Source organism: Platichthys flesus, chromosome 2 (assembly GCF_949316205.1).
Source record: "Platichthys flesus chromosome 2, fPlaFle2.1, whole genome shotgun sequence".
Taxonomy (NCBI): domain Eukaryota; kingdom Metazoa; phylum Chordata; class Actinopteri; order Pleuronectiformes; family Pleuronectidae; genus Platichthys; species Platichthys flesus.
The window spans coordinates 8,892,907-8,913,544 of NC_084946.1; the positions used below are offsets into that span (position 1 = coordinate 8,892,907).

A 20,638-nucleotide genomic window follows, 5' to 3' on the forward strand; every position below is an offset into this window, starting at 1 on the left:
TGCACATTGGGAGTTGTAGGTTAAAAGGTACGACAGACAAAAACTCGTTTTCATTGTATTTTTTATTTTCTTATTGCAGATTTCTCATTAAATAGCTGTAATAATCTGGTTTTTTTTTTTTTTAAACATGAGATAAAAATATGTTCCATTGCATTAAGTACAAGCACATGAGTAAACAACTCCCACAGCAGGGTTTTAAACACAAAATCAAGCACACAACAATAAACCACGCTACAGGAACTGGTAAAAAGAGGAACAACTCAGATACAAAAACATTTAGAGAAACGCTCCAAGCTTTAAAACTGCCAATCAAGTTAAATTGTTTTAAAAATAACAAATATTCAAAAGATGGCTCAAATAATCAACTGAAGCTGAATTAGTTAAAACCTCTCTCCCCGTGTGAGGAGGTGTTGGCATATTATGTGCAAACATCATGTGCCTGTGTATTTAGGGCATTTGCTCAGAAAGTGAATTGCTCAATAGTTTTTTCTTAACACCCTGTTGCACTAAAAGATATTTAATTATGTACACTATATACAAACATGCACTGTCATATTTGCATACCATCCAACAGTGGATGGTGTTGCTTGTGCTTCCATTACTGAATCCTCGCACTGAAGACTGATCTTAACAGCAACTTGTAGGAGAAAGCGAGTTGATGTAATGAGATGAAGAACATATCACATTTGTTGTTGAGCAGACATGTGTGTCTGGTGTTCACATTAAAACAACCATCTGTCAACCACTCTAAATGACTCACACACTCAGATTAGCAATCACTGTACATCTAGCTTAATATCACCCTTGGCTTTAAAAAAAACTTGGAACTTGCTTTAAATGTATGAAACGTATAGTTTTATCTATGTACAATTAATTATAACTGTATTAATTACCAATTAATAGGCCAAATAGGTAGTTGAAACTAAAAACAAAAAGGACCCTACACATCCAAGATCCAAGATACAGCCTTGACCTTATGCAGTGAAAACTTTTTTTGTTGATTTTAAGTGCTTCAGTAAGTGGGCTGTCATATCCTGGGTGCAAAGAATTTTTTTCAATTTTTTCAACTTCATTGTGAAAACACCAGGTCTTTCTGACTCAAGCAGACAACAATGAATGTTGACCAGCAGATGCCAAGTACTGTGCCAGACTGTGACAAGTAAAAGCTGTGATTCAGTGCAGTTCCCATATTAGAGAAAGCAAGGCACGCTGGAGGTCATGTATGGACACAACAGCCCGATGGAGTCACAGCACTGGTGCTCAATTACCTTTCCTCAAAGAAAAATGAAATGTAAAAAACAAGGAGGAAATAAAAGCGGAGAAACCAAGGCATTCAGAAGACACAGAAGAGTAAAAAAAAGTACATGGCGAGAAACCGAATCGTGTTATCTTAAAAGCAGTCTGCCATGATAGATTGAAGTCCAAATGGGTTGGATTTAAAAAAGGCCTTTAGATTTATTTATGACAAAGAAGGGCCTTGAATTCTCCTCCTTCAGTCCTCCCCTGTGCTATTCTCTCATAAAGAGACCCGCAACTGTTTTTGATCAGTATCTCTACTTTGCTTTCCATTCCCACCTCCAGGATCAGGACATATCGCTCCACCCTCTGGTGTTCATGCCTCATGTATGTGCAGGATTCTAAAGGATATCCAGTGTAAGAAAAGTCAGAATGGGAAAATACAGTGTTTTCACAGGATTAATACACAAAACAGGATGTAATCGTGTCCATCAATGTTCATTCCCCGTCAGCTACGTGGCAAACTGTTGATAAAATGCCAGTTTGACCCTCTCGATGTGGTGGCACAGCTTGATGGCCGGTCCCAGCTTCAGGTCCATGCACTCCTGCACCGTCGGGAGGTTCAGCAGGAGCAGAGCTTGTCCGTCAATCTCCTATAAACACATACATCTATATGAGAAGCATTTTCCATATATAGTTTGTTATTGGCTAAACTTTCTCTAGTGGTTTTGATGGGTGACTGACCGTGGATATACAAGATACATTTATTGATCCCAACCACTTGCACAGTCACACTACATGCAGATGATGGAAATTTGACCTCTGCTTTTGACTCATCTGGTGAACATCGCAGGACACACAGAGCAGTTGGCTGCCATGCACGGCGCCCAGGGAGCAGATTTTGGGGGAGTAAGGTGCATTGCTCAGGGGCAATTAGACAGTGGGTGTAGGGAGAGTGCTCTTTGGACTTTGGAACAGATATAATACAAGTAAAGTTGTTGCAATAGAGTGGAGCAAGCTGTCTTCCTGAGAGGCCAATAATTCTGTGAGTATTTCTTACCTGGTCCAAGAAAATCCTTGCAAGAGGTGCACAGTCAGTGCTCCTGATGAAGCGAACTACATCAGTAACGCTCCACTCCAGGGGGCTGGTGTCCAAACACAGCTTCTGAGGAGGCTCAATCTTTGAGGTCTATAAACACAGAGAATAGGCAATCAGAAAGGGAGGAAACGGGAGCACTGATTTCTTGAGTCTTGATTCCCACATAAACTGAGTTCAGGTCACAGAGAAACAGCTGTAATGAGGATTATGTTGAAGGATGATGGAATAGAGCAGAACAAGTTGGAAACATCATTAACTCCACGAGGACACATGTTCACCTGTCCCTTTGTATCTGTCATTTTCCAGCAGGATTACACATAAATTACAGAATCGATTTCCAGAAAAACCGGGTGGAAGAATTGGACATGGACCAAGAATGAGACCATTCAATTTGACCCAGATCAGGTCATTGTTGAATCTCTTTAACAATGTGAGATTAATGCATTTTACATTTTTACCAATTTCCCAGAGAATAATGCATGGATTTTGATTAACGGATATACAATCTATGACTGTGTGCGATCTTGTTTCATAGGGGGTAGGCTTTTTTTCTGCAGTAATAAAGCTGGTGCGGATCTGCACAAAGGGACTCAGCCAAGAATTTTATTTTACTACTTTTTTTAACATTTTACCTCCTGCTAGAAATGTAGACTCTCAAATTCAATATATTATTGAGTTGAATAAATTGGGCTGTGCAAGGCAATAACATTTAATGGGTCGGGGTGCAGAGCTGATCTAGCTGTAATATTTGCGTATATTCCTCACAGATATACTGTTTAGAAACACCGCTATGAAAACAGATATCATAGAAATATTTGGAAGGGTTTGTAAAAATGTATCGTCAGGGCACACAGCTTTTTCTTTCTCTACTTTAAACACCTTTGGTGAGGGAGGGCGGTTCTCATCATCAGAGAAAGAGGGTGAGCGTGGTTTCCGGCGTCGGCGTGTGGGCCTGGGTGTCGCTGGTGGGGAGGGGGAGGGTGTGGTGGGCTGAGACTTCCCAACAGATTGTTCAGAATCATCCTGGAGATCGTCCTGCAGCTCTGAGCCGGAGTCTTCACTCAGAGAATCGTCTTCATCTAAATCCTCTTCCTCTCCACTGCCCTGCAACCCAAAGATAAGGACAGCCATGAATAAATAAATAAATCCAGTATACTGACACAGATTAAAATAAGAACCAAAAGTCAAAATACTAGTTGAACAATGATGCCACCTACGAACTCCTGTAATGTAATGCTTAATGAAGAGAATGTGTGCGTTACCTGTGGAGAACCAGCAGGTGTGTTATCCACGGAGGCTGAGGAGCGTCTCTTCTTATGGACAAAGAGTTGCTTCCTCCTCTTCCTCTTCCTCCCTCTTCTCTTCACTCCACCCTCCAGGTTGGAGTGGCCCCCCGGTGGACGGCCCACACGTTTACTCTTCTTCTTACCATAGTAATATGCTGGAGACAAGAGGACAGGCTTATTTTTGTTGCATCTGACATGCCTGAAGGATTTTAATATAGTATTGAGAGACAGATGTGAAATTTACAGCACGGCCAAATAAATAAATCACCCTATGTTTATTCTTAAATATGTACATTCTCAATGGGAAAAGTATTATTAAATAAGATGATTGAGGGAGTGTGGAGAGCACATGGTGTCAGGTTTCTCATGAAATTTACAAGACAAGAGAGACAGAAATCGTATGTGTGTTACTATCATCAGTTCTTGAGCCAGAGAGAAAACTAAACGCGCCTGACCTGCCAGACATTCAGTACTTAGGATCCAGACCCGACCAGAGAATGATGCAGTTTATGTAAGCTGCACTGAGTTTTTGTTACTGTCCCCAACAGGCAAGCATTCTGTTAGAAGATGTTCATCCCTCTGCTTCATAGAATTTCGTTTTAGAATGTATCTACCCATTGATTCTTTCTACTCACAAGCAGCTTGACTGAAAAGAACTGGACTGTCTGAACCCCAAAAAAACTTAATGAGCTGTGAGCTGAATTAGAAGACATGTCTGAATAGCGATTTTAATTAGGATCGCAACTGAAAAGCAAATATTCATATTTCCAACCAATTTATCAGTCACTAGCTTTTATGTTCATCGTCTTTGTGTACTATTGTAAAGCACGAACTGTATTTGGTCTTGGTGAGGACGGAGCAGTTCTCAGAGCAGCGCTCCAGAACCATGCCAGGTCCAAACAGGTTTGGGCAGCACTCCAGCTTGATGCAGGTTTTTCTGCAGAAGTCGGCCACACGGTCTGCAGTGCGCACTATCTCCACTGTGGCCCGGTAACTCTTCCCCTTGTACCTGAAATGTGAGTAAAAGCAACGTTGACCAGTGAGCAAATTATGATAAATATGTTACAAAGTACTTCGAAAGATGAAGATATGACTCTTCCCTCTCATAATCATGTCTTACAACTATGGTAGTTAGAACAAACAAGAAGAAATATGTGCTAAGTAACACTCCTAAATAAAGGCTATAATGTAGTATCAGATATTTATTCCCTGTTGTGCATTTTAGAATAATTGTAATCCAAAATGGGTCTGAAATAGACCAGCTGTGAAAACTTGTGCTATTCCTGCCAGTTATCTTCAGAGGGGAGAAATTCTATCTGAGGATTAAATGGTGATTCCACTCACTTGGCTTTGAGTGTCTCTCCGTAGCCTTGCCAGCGGCTCTCCTGGTCCAGCTGCAGCTCTCTCAGCACGCGGCTTGGCTTGTACGCAGAGTTTATCAGCAGACTCAATACCTGGGTATGAGACATGCACAGGAATGCAACACGTATCGGTTAATTATGGGTCGGAGGGTTAGTGGCTACTTCTGCTAGCAAACACTGATATGAGCTTTTGAAAGATATGAAACGTAACATTTATGTGCATTTATGTTTGGTTTCATGTAAAAAAAGGGTTCATTTTTCTTAATTCATGCTCAGTATATTTGGTTGTATATGTGTTTTTATATTCACAGTTATTTATCATTATGTTTATGGTTAAATTGTTATATATTAAACCTCAATTTGAGAAAAAATTGAGGTTGAACTTTATCCATCTATATAATGGTACATAATATATGATAGTTTGCTATGCATAGTCATGCCACAAGCATTGCCAAACAATGCTGACAACCATACCACTGTGCTATATGATTGAGGGGAAGTTTTCTGTTGTTAGTCACACAGTAAATCTGTGGGTTGGCCCTCTCACCTCTTTGAGGACAAGGACACAGTTTCCAGGGCCGATGAACTGAGGCAGCTCAGCGATGCGTCCCTTGTTGAGGTAGGGCCCAGAGAAGCAGCGGTGGTTGAAGTATATCTTAGGACAGCAGTATTTCCCGTTCCCATGTCCTGCACGGGGATACAAAGACAGATACATATGATGGGAAAACCACAGAGAGTCAGTAGATCCAATATATATCACAGTTTGGGACCCTTCAGGGACAGCTGACACTCACCTGTTTCTGACTGGTGGGCCAGCTGCTGCCTTATAGTGTCAGGTGTCATAGACTTCGGTAGATTTCTGCTGTGAAGAGATGAAAACTGAGTCAGATGATGAGAGGTCGTTGGACTCGCTCCACTTGAACCGATAAACCAATCAATGCCCACCCCCTCCTCTTATACTCACTGTTTCTCTGGCTGCACGACAGCAATCTTCCTTTCTTTCGCGACTAAAAACAAGGAAAGACTAATGAGTGCTCAGTCACACTCATTTGATATTGTTAGAAAATATCAAAGCATTAGACACCGACTTGTTATGGGAGGTGCTTTAAGAGGATGTTGTGTACCTGTGGGTTTGATGGGATGGATGAGTGGATAGCCATTTGTCTCACACCAGCTGATAGGGAAGATGTCGAGAGAGTCCACATGAACGATCAGCTCTGGCATGGGTTGCTTCAGCCCTGGACAAACACACACACACACAGAGCTGCTCAGAAATCCCTCCAGTACACAGTGAGCAGCACTAAAAATATCACAGACTACATTCTTATCTAAGCAAGTGAAGTATGAAGTGTATAGTGACCCAAATGGTCTCCTAATAAGTGACAAAGCAATATCACAAGATTTTTTTATGATTTGCTGCAACTGGCAAGATTATCCATGTCGTAACACACAATTTTACTTTGATATTTCCACAAAGTGTTCTACATTCATATACATTTCTATAGCTCAACAATAATTACACATCCCGAAGGCTCCAAAAAGAAACAGTTCCTCTGCAATTTCTTTCTGGGAGAGGAACGTTGTCTGCTCCTCTCACTCCACCACATACTGACCGATGCTTTTCTTAAATTGTGTAAATATTTATTGTGTTCACATCTTTAAACTCAGACTGGGTAAAACATCTTTTGGTCTTCACCAAAACAAATGATGTGCGTGTTTATTTTCTAGTAGAGCGTGGAAGTGAGACACTATCAGAACATATTTTAATACCAGGTTAGAACAGATGGACTAATAGCTGTCCCGTTGGGATCAGATGTCTCAGGATGGATGTTAATACCAGGTCTGAACAAGGCCACTGATTCTGTACATGAAATGGAAGTTATGCAAAAATCTCAGATTCTGACATCCATGTCTTCTCCATAAAAATGGGAAACTATCTGCACAGCTACGAAGCTTTGAGTAGATCCACAAAGGTTAATGTTTGACATATCATTGACACTCATGTGTAGTTAGATGGCAGAGAAATCATTCTCTTTTAAATCTATATTGTAATCTAGTAGAAAAACACTTTCTTTCATTATCTCATCTCACCTTCCAGACTGAGCCAAATGTACTGGCCTTTGACCCGGTTGACTGTTGCCACATGAATGTTCTCAGGTGACAGCGGGTTGACAGCCTCCAGTTTCATGGCCTCTTTGAAGCTGTGGTCACACTGCTCCTGGCAGGTAAACAAAGAGGGAAAAACCTGGTGAACGCCGTCCCACAGCACATTGTGTTCTGTGATTGTTATTCACTAGGAAATCAGCACAGTTTCAGTGGTCCTTCACACTGCAGAAATATGTTCTCATCTCTAACATCTGTTACATCGGAAGTTCAGCCCTGAACTGCTGATGCACCAAGCCAAGCTGTTCACATTATAATAATGAGCACAGAGCACTAATTTAAATGCTGCTGCTATACTCTTATAGGAATATTGTCTCTTTTTTTTTTACATTTGCAGATTTGCAACATCAGGTCATTGACCCTTCTCTTTACTTTGACTCAAATCCAATTTTAACCAATAAACAAATCATATTTTATTACGTTCGGTTATTTAGAACTATCTATCTGAAATGCTGCATGGACATTGCAATTCAATAGCAAACAGGTTTTAGCTTGGAAAGGATGGTAATGGGGATTATACATTCAATATATTTCTGAATGCCCACCACAGCCTTCACACAACAGTAATCTAATAATGTTATTGTAAAAATAAAATGAATTGTCTAACTTTGACAGTGACAGGTGGAGAGGTGTTTGATAGCTTCTCTTCAATGACTTATGTTCACTGCACAGCCCGTGTTAAGTTTGAGCCCACACAGTATTTGATCCTGTTATCAGTTTGGGACAGGAACATGCTTTTTATACTGAAGTGGGACCATTGTGAACTTGTACTGGGTAAAACATAGGTTGACTTACAGTTGGGAAGCAGTGCTGAGGAGCTGCCTCCGCCTCACACTGTTTCAGGTAATCTGCCCAGTCAAAGTCTGGACCCTGGTATCCTGCACATGATGAAATAGGGAAGGAAAACAGAAAGAGATAAGAAAAGGGAGATAAAGGAAGCAAACAAAGCCAAGGATAGAGAGGCAAAGACTACACAAGTCATTTAATCATGTTATTCCTAACAGGCAATTGGTTAAGAAGGTCGTAATCAAGGGACAATGTTTGATGGAGCAGACCAGGTGGGGGGCTGAGAGGGAGTCCATTTTTGAGGCTCCACTGAGTAGGGAAGATCCCTGGACTGTCTCTGTGACACAGGAAGGACCGTCCTGCACCTTCTGACTCCTCCATACCACAAAGGTCATCCATCGTCACCAGGAAGTACTGCTCACTGAACACCTGAAGAAGAAGAGAGGAGGAAATTACCTTACAGATAAGGAAAGGAGCGTCAATGCTTCCTTAATTATCTCCTTCAGCAGAGGAAACACTAAACCATCTTTTATGAAAGGAGAGGAGAAAATGCCATCCCACAATTCATTGCAGCAGCAACCTTGTTGTTGCACCTGGATAGACCTCAAAACAGACCTGCTATTTCATTTCCTGACACGATCCAGAAGTGATGTGAATCCTCACATTTGGATGAGCTCCTAATTTCTTATTTGTCACATCTTTCCAGACAGGAGTCACAATGAGCAACAAACAAATTGAACTAATAGTTCACAATATCATCACCAGAACTAAATACAGATTAAAAGACATTTTAATCTCCTAGTTGCTGAATGCAGACATAATCTCCACTTAAGAAATATATAAAGGCAGGACACTTTATACTCATGTTTGAGCATAATACACCTTGGTAGCTTTCTTTTCTATTTTAATTATTATTTCAATGGCTATGATGTCTCTGCTTGTAAATTATTATGTTATTTCAGGAGTTGTCAGTCTTGTTGTTCCTTCCTTGGTTAAATGTTCCCTCTGTTTAAACTAAAACAATCTTTTAGTAGGAGTTGTCATTCTGGTTCCGACAGAACATTTTTCTTGACTTGTACGAGAACGTCACTTTATCGAACATATTTAGTTATAAATAAAGATGGTTTGAAAAAACAACAATGTTTAAATGGAGTCAGGTTTTCTCTGCAGCGTGGTTCTCCTTTCCTAACTCTTTATAGCTTCCCCTTCACAATCTTTCTTGACCTCATAACATTTTTCCATCGGGGTCAAGGAATAGTGGTTAGCAAGGAGATTATTTAGCCATTTTCAAATGCAGCCTTGAAGTCATTCCAAAGTATCAGCTTTAAAAATCTGAATTCAAATGAATTTCAGCCATGCTGATGAATGTGGGTCGACCTTTTCTTAGCTAAAAAAACAAAAGACAGTTCAGTAAAAAAGGCAGAAAGCACAAACATCTACAGCCAATAAATAGCAAACAGAAGAGACAAAACATAGCAGCAGAGGCCGATTTCATAGGAAAGGCTGTTACCTTGGTGACAGTGGCAGGCCTGATGGAAATAGGAGCAGCCGGGTCAACAGCCTCAAGTTTCATCCCTTCCTTGAAACAATGAGCAGGGATGGCAGGCCGATCCTGAGACAATACACACAGACACAGATTGAGTCATTCTTAAACAGCACAGCACTCGGATGTTTCAGCGCCCAGTTTGAAGGTGTCACAACTCTTTGCAGTACCTTACTGAGCTCAGCAGTCAGAGCTTCATCCTGAGGCAGGTCACTGATCCTCTGCCTCACCTCCTCCCACTCCTGCTCTGTCCGCAGTGCCAACAGATCTGAAACCAACAAACCCACCCAAATCAGCTGCCGAAAAGAGCAAAACCTTGACTTCCTCACCACTGCCGTATTATTTTATTATCAATGAGCTACAAAAAAGCAAAACACCCAACGGAACAAATTCTCCTTTGCACACCTTCCTATTTTAATTTACTAAACCTGTTGGTCTGGATTATATCTGATATCAGCCTGTTCCTATCGACTCCTCTAAAATGGTTCCCTGCAACTAATTAAAACAATGTTGTCCTGCACAATTTCACAACCATTAAACACACAGACTTCTTATCACAAGGTGCTAGGTTAAAGCCGGATTTATAAATAGGCTGACATGTAGAATTTATGAAGCTGCACTTTGGTTGTTACCTTTGTTGGATTTTAAAATACGTTATATTTTCCCCTATTATTTTTTTATTATTCTTTAAGACGATGATTTCAAATCACTTTTACTGCTCACTACATTCTGTCATCACATTAATCAAAGAATTAGCAGATTGTAGCCATTAAAACAATGATCAATCTGATCATTCATAGAAAATCCGTTTCAGGGTGTAATGGGTCAACATTCCATTGTGAATATTTGTCTCATAACAGCCCCTCACATGTGAATACACAAAATGAAAGGACATATGTGAATGAGAAAGCAGACATCAACATGGGATTTTCAATAAGGAATATTTAAACATTAGACCTGTAGCAGTGATTATGTGTAAATGACAGAGCATAATCAGATAAAATAGGGTTATGCTTTATAATTGGACATCCATGATTTCAACATTCATTTATTTTGCCCATCCATCAGTCAGCCTGCTTTGACAGTAAACATAATTTCCTCTGCCAAAGAGGTTATGTTTTCCTCTGTGTCTATTTTGTTTTTTATATTCTCACTGACTTCCAAGGGAATCATTCATGGATCATGATTTAAAAAACAGGCATAATTAGGGGACTGATTTCTACCAGCGTGTGCATTTCTCTGCAGCTTCATGCAATAATTGTGTTCTCTGTGGGCCCCTCTCTGTGCTGGGCCCTTGGAATCTTTCTAGCCCCCCCTCTACACCTTGGCAGAAATATGCACTCCACTTAGTGCCATTCTTCCTTTTGTTTCTAAATATATAACGTGATCTGAGTCAGATCCACTGACCTGAGGGAGGCCTGAGGGTGCAGCTGTGCTCTTTGGCCCAGCCCGGTGGGTGGAGGCGTGGGTGGAGGTAGAAGAGCCAGACGGTTGCAGGTGTGTCTGGCAGGCCCTCTGTGCCAAGCAGACGCAGCTTCAGTCGCCCTCCCACATTCTCTTCCACCTCTGCAGCCCAGGCAAGCCCCGAGTCAGCGATGTCCTGGAGCTCCACGTAGCAGCCTGCGCACAGGAGCTCCACTGGGTCTCTGCCACGCTGGGGCTGTGTGGGGGGGTGAGGGACGGTAAATGAGAAACTAGCAGCACACACACTTACAAAAAACCCCAAATATACAAACATCTGGACAAGTATTTAAACTGGGAGAAAACACTCAGCACACTAAGGCATGGTCACTGAAAGCTAACTAATGGCTCTGAAAACACACTGGGTGCTTCATGATAGACTTCTTTATTCAGTTCACATTTATTCCAATGGATATTTACACTGTGAAGTCTACCATTTCAAATTGAGAATTATAAATTCTTTAAATGCTTGGCTATTTGAATCTAAACTAAAATAATATAAAAATATTAAAAATAAGTAGCACACAGGAATAAAATAGAACATGACATGCAGCACAGTGAGTGTGTGTCTTTGTTTCTGTTTGTGTGTTAAAACAAGAGAGACATGGTTCTGATCACCTGTGGGTAAAAACTCAGCTTGTGGTTTCTCTTATCATTTATTTTTTCAAAACTTGCGTCAACCACATATTGGGGTAAGCAGGTCTGACTCTATTGTCTTCATATTTATCATTTGAGTAGTGATAGAGGCACAGCCAGAGAAAAAGACCACAGCTAATGTTGCACCTTTGGTGTGAGTATATTCTAAGGAGGGACAGCCGCTTTGTTTCCCTGCCTTACCAATTCCAGCAGGTTGGCAGGCGCGCTGCACTCCTCAGCCAGAGCCTTCTCCAGCAGAGCCTCCCAGTCCTGGTGCTTCTCACGCGCACCTGAGATGGATCATACACACAAAGCATTTAGTTGTATTAAACCAGCTGAACTCAGGATCACAAACACACACTCCACTCTGCATTTCTCATCTTCAATCACAGCATCACCTATAACAGAAGAAAGACTACAAGAATTTCTTAAATGTAACCATGGACTCATACCATCTTAAAGTGATCCCATCAAGTGAAAATCAGGGGTCCAGTACTTAGCATCAAAAACTGAATCTTGCTTTTGCCATCATCGATATCCTGAACAATAATTTAGTTACTCATGGTATGAAAAAACATGTGTTTTCTTCACTGCTCATATGTGCCTTAAGCCCTTACGTGAGAGAATAATTCATGTTTCTTAATGAAAAGTCAGAAATATTTAGGGGACTTATATTTATGAATGTGTGCATTTTGGTGCAGATCCAAATAAAAATCTGGATCTAGTGAATGTAAATGTTTTATAAGGGAACTGTTAAGCCTTGGCAGATGTATGCACACTACTTTTTTAATTAGCTTCCATGTCATGTGACCCACTTAATCCAAGCCAATACGAAATTGCATTTTTATTGTTTTCTTTATTATTAAGACGCAACTGTTTTTATAACCTCCATCAAGAAGTTTCATTGCAATTTTTTGGTCTGTTATTTAACAGGATAACTCGAAAACTACAGAACTAATCTTATTTTGGAGCCAATCCAGATAAGCAGGCAGATTCAGAAATTGCAAGATAGGATGTCAAACTGGGCAGAGGTATGTGCTCTGTGAGGGCCCTTCTAGTTTAATGTAATGTAATCACACAGCTCTTTAGGACATATACCTAGCTACTTATTGATTATTCATTGACGGATTACAGCCCAACCATTATCCTATGTCTTACAGCTAAACACTCCCTGTCAACACAAGCCATGCCTCACCCTCAGGGGCCTTCATGGTCTTTCCATGTTGGCGGCTCCAGCCCAGTGGGTGGAGGTCTGCCGTCATGAGATCACACCAGAAATCAGCGCGCCGGTCATCTTGGTAACCTTCGTAGCGTAGCAGCAGCAGCTGGCCGCAAGTGGTAATGATGTTGGCGACCCAGTAGGGGCTGTCGGCCTCTGAGCGGACACACACCTCCAGCTTCATGCCTGGAGTCAGACCTGTCTGCAGACCCTGGTCCACCTGAGACAGAGACAGAGGATCAGAGAAACATGACGTCGTTAAAACCACGTTTTCACACAAAAAAAACAACTTACAATGGTTCACAAAGAAACTAAAGGACGTATACTGTCCTCTATTAACTACTATTTGGTTTAATTTCAAGTGTTAAAACCGTGTTACAACCTTTGAGTTTAGGCTGTTGACTGCTTTCTGATTGGATGCTGCTAAAGCTGTTTCATTGGAACCTTTTAACACTTTATTAGGGACTTCAACTGATTGCACATTCTGTGCATCTGAGTCATGCTTTCAGATTACATGGAACTAAGAAATTCTCACAGTAGCTGTATAAGCTTATCAAGAGATGGGAGTTGGCTGCAATCGTTGTCAGGACCCACATGTTTGAAGGCGTGATGGGGCACGGACACGGTTCCAGTCTCCTCCAGGTATTCATCCCAGTTAAAGTCGCACACATCCTGAGCAGAGTCTCCATCTGGAACACACACATACAAACCCACACACAAACACTCCTCCTTTACAAAACCGGCTTCCCAACATTTTATCTTTCCCATTTCCCGCGGCTGTTCACAGAGCACTTCTTTCTTACCAGACTCCAGTGACTCCTGACTCATGCTGGTGCCCCCTCAAGGCCGAGACGGGGAGCTCTGAGGAGAGGAACAGAGGAGGATTATCATTATCATCCCGTGAGAGTGAAGGAAGGAGCACTCAACCAAAACTCTGATGCCACAGAGAAGAAAACACAGAAATGAAAATATAGCAGTGAAGCACCCTCGTCACAGCCTTACGTTTATCAGTAATCTCTGAGCGCTGCTACCGATTAGAGCTGGAAGATTAATGAGACAGGTTCCATCGCCAGCTGGCTCAGCACTTCACAAGCCAAACTGTATCAGCAAAAAGTTACACAAAGAACTGGAAACCATGATCAAGAGTTACTGCGGCTCCCTCGTTTAAACTCTGGGTGAAGGAAGTGCTCTCCGGGATTCCATTAGAGAAGCCGAGATGCAATCCTGACACCACCCGGGACAAATCTATTAAAACATGGTCCCGCTTTTATAGAATTTGTTGAGAGTATTTCACTTACTGGAGCCAGCTGGAGCAAAGGATGCACAATGTTATGGAATTTTACTATCTTAATATTACACAATGTATATTCATATCAGAAACCTAATCGTGTGCATTTTTCTTTATTTTCTGTCATAATTCCTTACTCTCTTTTTTCCCACTATATCCTTGGGTATGTTAGAAGAGGGTTCTGTAGCACAACATTCAAGTGTATCTGGTTTTGATGCTGTGTTTTGCAACCCGGAATTCTATAAATTAAGTATTCAATTTTTTTCTATAGTAGTCTGTGATTTTAAAGGTTCAGTGTGTATAATTTAGTGAAATCTAGTGGTGAAGCTACATGTTAAAGCGTAATACCCCTCACCTCACTCTCCCCTTCCAAAAATGAAAGAGAACCTTTGAAAACATTCAGTTGTCATAAAAATTCAAACGGTGTTTAGTTTGTCCAGTTTGGGCTACTGTAAAAAACATGACAGCCTCCATAGAGGGGACTCCCATCCTGTAAATATAAAGTATTTAAATATAATGGGTCCATTCTAGGGTAAAGGAAACCACAATTCACCCAATTTAGATGAAACACCCTAGTGAAAACATCACTAGGATTATTTTATATTCAATATCTGCCAATAGATTCCTTTCCCCCAAATCTAACACACTGGAACTTGAAAAAGTCAACATGCAAATATATGCACAAACCAGCAGTGATGGCATTCATTAGTTGGAGAGAAAACTAATTCACCAGCTTTAACTTAAAAAAAATCGACTTCAAGGCCAGATATTAGCATTTGTTTGAATTCCTCAGCTATTTTAAAATCGAGGACTGCTGGGTTTTCATAGAAGATCTGTTGAGACACCAATTCTTTGTTTAAGTTATGACATCAATATTCAAGTGCTTGCATCTGGTCCTGGTCTCAATAAATACAAAACAGAAGTAGTGAATAAAATTACAGATTACATCCTGCTGACTGCAATTCATTAGGGCAGCACAGGCTACCACCTAAGTTATACAGCAGATGGTGCGAGATGGGGAAATATATTAAACTATGCTAATCTCGTCCTGCTTCATCTCTACTTGTGAGACTCATCTTTTTAAAACCAAAATCGAATACCTTTTCCTGACCCGATGTAAAGACTCAAGCGGCGCCCTGACATGAATGTGGACACACACATCAAACTCTGACACATCAAACTGAAGCCACAGCATTGTGACAAGCTGGTGAAATAAGTTAATGCAACAAGAGAGGGGGCCTGAATGAGAAGGAAGGGAACGCGGGGAGTGAAACAGTGGATAGATAGAGCGGTGTATGGGATGCTGAGGAGAGCTGCTCTGTCACGGCGGCTCCATTCAGCCGGCCTGTCAGGCCCGTCTTTGTCACGTCTGACATCTCTATTAAAAGCAGGGCCGCCATCGGAGTCCACCCCCTCCCGTCCACCGGACTGCCGCCGCGACCCCCGTGCTCTGTTGGGATCAGCGCCGCCTTTCACCCCTCGACCCTGCCCCAGACTCCCTCTGTCTTTCTGACCCCCCCCCCCTCCCTCCGACACACACACACACACACCAGAGGGCCATATTGTCCCCGTGGGTCACACTCTTCCACAAGAGTAGAAAAAAAGAGCATTGGAGTCAGGATTAAAAATAGATATATGCAACTTTATGTGACGCTGACACGGCATTTACGAATTCATGATTCAATTATAAGTGGATTCCATTTCTACCTCTCATTTAAGTTCCTGCGACCTTCTATGATCAGTTCTAAGGTGTTTGAATACAAAATGAAACTGAATAAATCCTTCTCAATGACCCGCTGTGTTAAGGTAATGCCTCCTCCATGAAGGACTGATCGCAAAACTTCTGACAACTACTGAAAACTTTCAACATTTCGTCTGACTTCGACTTCGCCAGCCTAAGCTACAACCGTTTCCACAGAACTCCACCTTGCTGAACAGCCCAGGAAGAAAAGCAACTTCCCCTATTTCATGCACAGTAAGTGTGTGGACCCCGGCGATCAGCAGTCTGCCTGAATCGTTCTGCACCACCCGAGAGTCCGACTGAACCGAACAGCGAAAGGGCCAAATGTGAACGCACCCACGCACACAAAACAACAACTGAGATCCACACTACATCTCTACACAAGCACTAACTGAATTGTATTCTCATCAGCACTTAGCATTTCTTAGCAGAGCGTTTCTAAAAAAAGCCTTCCTGAACGTCCGAGGTCCCTGGGCGGGAAATGCAATCTGATAAAACACATGCATTGTACGACTACGCAAGGAAACAAAGTAAGCTTTCAATAAATCTAAATGATCTGCTGAAACATTTCCCCAAACACTATTTGATGGCATCTGCTGATCACCAGTGGATGACTCCACATCATAAGCAGTAATGTAGTGGAAAATTAGTGAGTACTCCTCTTTGTGTCCTCTCAAATATAACAACATGTTTTCCGAAACGCAATCTTGCTATTATTTCAACGGTTTCCATAAAGCTTGGTATATACTTATAGCAGTGCTGTTGCGCTATACTATGTTGTTTGAGGGATATTGATCTATAGGTTTTAAGAAATCAGTCTCTGGCATTTCTGCCTTCACCATACACAAGGAAGTGGAGAGAAAAGTTTAGTTTGTCGCTCACATCATTGAAACATACCTTTAAGAAATCTGCAGTGTATTTTCGTTACAGAAACTCTATCAACTGAATTTTAAATAACCAGCAGACTTCCCTGTGAATAGTCTTCATGGGGACTATCTCAAGTTCCTCCTTTGAAAAGTGTCTCTCATCTGTTACAGAGACATTGTTTCTAGAAACTGATGTGATTCAACAGTAGCTGAAACCTAATTGTATTTGTCAACACTGAGAGGATTTTTTTTTTTTACCATTTTTACCATTATTATACACCCACGAAATAGAATTAGCATTAATAGCAATATAACAAAAGCCAAACCAATATATATTTATATAATGTTTATGCCTTGTAAAAATGTGTTTGCTGATTTTATATAAAAGACCAGATAAACATATTGCTCCTTCCTACTGCTTTTCAGCCAGAAGATGAAATGTTAATTCATGTTACTAAACATTCAGGACGTAATGTTTTCCTTGTTGTTTTCTCTTACTTCTGCTGCCGATTGTCCATATTCTGATCTTTTTAGACAATCTTTTGAAATTCTATCTATTAAAAGCATTTGAAATACAAAAAAACTGCAAGCGTAGTGAGGAGCCACAATGCATGATTGATCTACCTCAGATTTATTAAATGTTTATAAGTGTTTGCCATTCTCTGCTCATAAAGAGTTTTAAACCACAACCTTCACCCAGAAGCCAAAACCTGTCTTTAAATTTTAAATGAATTATAATCTGACATGTATTATGATAATTATCGATACACTGATATGACCATTTGTATAAAGCTTGAGAAGGCTTTAAACACACGTGCTTCCTGACAATCACATGATACCATTCAGAACCACATAATTAAAGGGATAGTTCACTCGAAAATCAAAATTTCCCCACTCATTATCTACTCACCAGTATGCTGCTGGAGGGGTGGGTGAAGTGTTTGAGTCCGTGAAACCCTATTTTACACCATGACTTAAGCTTAAAATGTCTGCTGTGAACATGTCTCCAGGGGAGGATACCAGAGGACATTTACGTTATAAAACACGGTATAAATGGCTCTGTTGTGTCGAATTTGAATGTTAGAACTCCCGGACATTTAGATGACACCACAAGCTGTATGGAGGCATGTTATGCTGTCTTCTGCTGTATTTTGACGTTTTACCTTTATGTTAATAATCGGTCACCATTAACTTCAGTTGCATTGGATTTGGCTGCAACGCTGTTTACCCCTGAGACTCCAAAAGGCTGTTGTGGGCTCGAACCCTCCTCCCACCCCTCTATCGGCTTATTGGCGAGTAGATAATGGATTTTCATTTTAACAGTGAGCCTTACCTTTAAGCAGCACAGTGGAGGTTTAATCTCGGGTTTAATTTGCCAGGACACCTTACACCTGCCAAGACGATTTAAATCACTTTAAATGCATTAACGTGGACAGCAAAGGGTGGCACTGAAACTGAACCAACACAAAGTTGGCCTCGCTCGTCGTGGTTCCTCCACCGACTGGAGACCAAACCAGGTTGTTGTTGATCTCCTCAACACACAACAACACTTTCCCTCATCTGCCTCCACTCGGCTTGGAGACATGCCGCCGGCTGCCATCGCGTATAGCGGCTCGTCAGCCAGAGCTGCGCCGCGGCCACTGGATCACTCAAGTTGCACAATGGTCGAAGTTGAGTGCCAGAGGCGACGCGGGGCTGCAGTAAGTCAACGTGGGGCATGACAACCGAGTGACACGCCGTGCGTCGGGCTGCCCTGAGAGCCCGAGGCGAGAAGCTCTCCAACAAACCCACTTATTATGCAGCTGCTTGTATTTGAGGGAGCGAGCCATACGCGTGAAATGTGCTGAGGTTCGCGCAACCTGCATTATATAAGACTTCCACATTAGAAAATATTCAGTGACTTATTCAAGGGCTCATCACTGGAAATGTCCACACGAGCCCGTGTAGTGGAAGCAGCCCCGAGAAGATCGCGCTGCTACACCGCAGGATTCACGAACAGAGATGGGCCATTAACGCGATGGCTTTGCAGAGAGCGAGAGAGAGAGAGATAGGGGAGAGCGAGAGAGAGAGAGACTACCGCGGCCACGGTCTTAACTTTCACACTGAGGAGAACGTGGCAAACGGCGAGAGAGCCGAATGCAACCAGGCAGATGTGCGGTGAATAAACATGCGGGGCTGAAACGCGCGAGGTCCCGCACACACGCTGAGGAATTAAATAGAAAACCCGCCTGCGTCCGAGTCAAGTTAGTGGACGTCAGGGCTTCGAGCAATAAGAGCAGGCTGACGAGCAATAAGGGCGCTTACACTCGACCGAGCCCGACCCGTCTTTTTGAGAGACGGGAAAAACGACGGATGTGCCCCGGGTACACCAAACAGCGCTGGGGTCCGGTGACAAACAACATCCCGTACGTGAATATCTAGTCGCCAAATTCGCCTCTTACCGCTAAGTAGTTTTTCCAAGTCGCTTTTTTCGGATGCCGTTCCTCTCCGCCTGCTCGCCAGCAGCTCCGTGAAGTCAGAGCAGACGAGCGCCGGAAGCCCCGGATGTGTCCTTTCCAAAATATAACGGCCACGGACGGCGGGTGGCTGCCGTTACAGTGAAAGGAACTGACGAGGCCTTTTTGTCTGTGGAGGAGGGAATCGCAAGACTTCCGGTGTGGCCCTGCGAGCTTGACGCGCTTCTCGTCCACGACCTCGTTCCAATATGGCACGAGGGGCCAGTGCGCATGTGCGGCCGCCTGTGTGCTACACCGACTTCCATCTTCACACAAACGCACACACTCACACGAACACACACTATACACAATACAATAGCAACCAACACTCACATCTGTAAGGCGAACAAAAGAGAGCAGGGGAAAAAATCCATTTATTATTATTTATTATAAACAGAAAGTGATCAGTGGTTTAATGGCGTTTAATGATTCTACATCGGTTGAGCTGAATACAATTCTCATCGACCCACTTTCCATAAGTGCAACGTGTCTTTTTTTAACCACAAAAAAAATCTGCGCCCTGTGTGTTGCAGTCGCGTTTTTATAGTCTTATTGAAAATGACCACAAATTGCCTTATTCAAATTCATTTTAAGTAAATTAAATCCCCCACACTGCGCCTTTGAATTCTGCTGCTTCCTAAATAAATCCCAATAGCCCCATGTTATAATATAATTCCTGCTGTGTGGGATCTCAGCTCGGGTTTTTATTATTTTTGGTTATGGGGGGGGAGGGCGGGAGAAACTGCTGCAAACGACAGCGCGAAGTCCATGTTTCCTGTTAATAAACGAGCTTCCTTTATATGAATATGAAGTGTGGTCGTCTGCGGGAGCTCGCACATAATCCGCGGTGTCTGAAACAGGTTCTGCCGCTCACTTGGACTGCAGAGCTACAGTGCCTCGCATTATCGTCCACAATAGACCAAGCCTTCAGATGCCTGGTGTGACAAAAGACCCCCCCCCCCCCAAAAAAAAAGATATCCGCGGTTTGTTGAAACAGTGCATGAAATGTGAGCATCACAGAAGCGATCGGACGTTGCACGAACAGTGGAAACAGTCGTGGACATTCCGTGCATAATTCAAAAGGCATGTCTTAAATTCAATAATTTTATCACAAGTGCGGAGGTGCTCTCTCTCTCTCTCTCTCTCTCTCTCTCTCTCTCTCTCTCTCTCTCTATAAGCTCCCATTCATCAGACTGTAAAACTAGTATAATGAAATAAGGTTTTGCAAATAAAAATTCTATAAAAAAAATCAATTATTTGTCCTTTTTTTATCATTTTATTTTGACCCCGACAATAGCGGGGGGTCATTTTATTTTTAAGAAGTCTGTAACTTGAATGCTACATTCAGGCTTAAGGCTGTTTTTTGCATAAAGGCAAATGTTCTCAACGGCTTGGATGAGGTTGTATCTCTGGATGCAGACTGCAGCTTCTACAGGGCCTGTTTGTTCAGTGTTCACA

The 20,638-nt window shown here is 42.0% G+C and overlaps 1 protein-coding gene across 3 annotated transcripts; it reads right to left on the reverse strand.

Annotated features, from left to right (window-relative positions):
- Positions 1-44: 44 nt before the first annotated feature.
- Positions 45-19,256, reverse strand: sfmbt1 (Scm like with four mbt domains 1). Of its 3 annotated transcripts, XM_062396898.1 has the most exons (22): positions 19,127-19,256; positions 18,019-18,076; positions 13,594-13,651; positions 13,385-13,479; positions 12,767-13,010; positions 11,773-11,861; positions 10,882-11,134; positions 9,645-9,742; positions 9,442-9,543; positions 8,201-8,360; positions 7,941-8,023; positions 7,074-7,200; positions 6,107-6,220; positions 5,947-5,989; positions 5,777-5,844; positions 5,530-5,669; positions 4,966-5,075; positions 4,455-4,630; positions 3,598-3,776; positions 3,215-3,439; positions 2,297-2,425; positions 45-1,889 (listed from the first exon to the last, which is right to left on the reverse strand). In XM_062396898.1, exons 3-22 carry the CDS (start codon positions 13,616-13,618, stop codon positions 1,749-1,751), a joined length of 2,601 nt encoding a protein of 866 aa, XP_062252882.1. In that variant the 5' UTR covers positions 13,619-13,651; positions 18,019-18,076; positions 19,127-19,256; the 3' UTR covers positions 45-1,748. The 3 variants fall into 3 exon arrangements, with proteins under 3 accessions (XP_062252882.1, XP_062252891.1, XP_062252875.1); XM_062396907.1 differs by lacking the exon at positions 18,019-18,076 and having other exon boundaries at positions 5,777-5,841; XM_062396891.1 differs by lacking the exon at positions 18,019-18,076.
- Between the last annotated feature and the right edge of the window lie 1,382 nt (positions 19,257-20,638).

What these genes read in the sequence shown, in the direction of transcription:
- sfmbt1 (XM_062396891.1), bottom strand. Translation starts at nt 13,618, where the DNA reads ATGAGTCAGGAGTCACTGGAGTCTG. An exon ending in CACCCTCAGGCCTCCCTCAG is followed by an intron (nt 9,743 to 10,881) that starts GTCAGTGGATCT and finishes TGTTGGTTTCAG; the next exon opens with ATCTGTTGGCACTGCGGACA. An exon ending in ACCGCCCTCCCTCACCAAAG is followed by an intron (nt 2,426 to 3,214) that starts GTGTTTAAAGTA and finishes CTGTGTTTATAG; the next exon opens with ACCTCAAAGATTGAGCCTCC.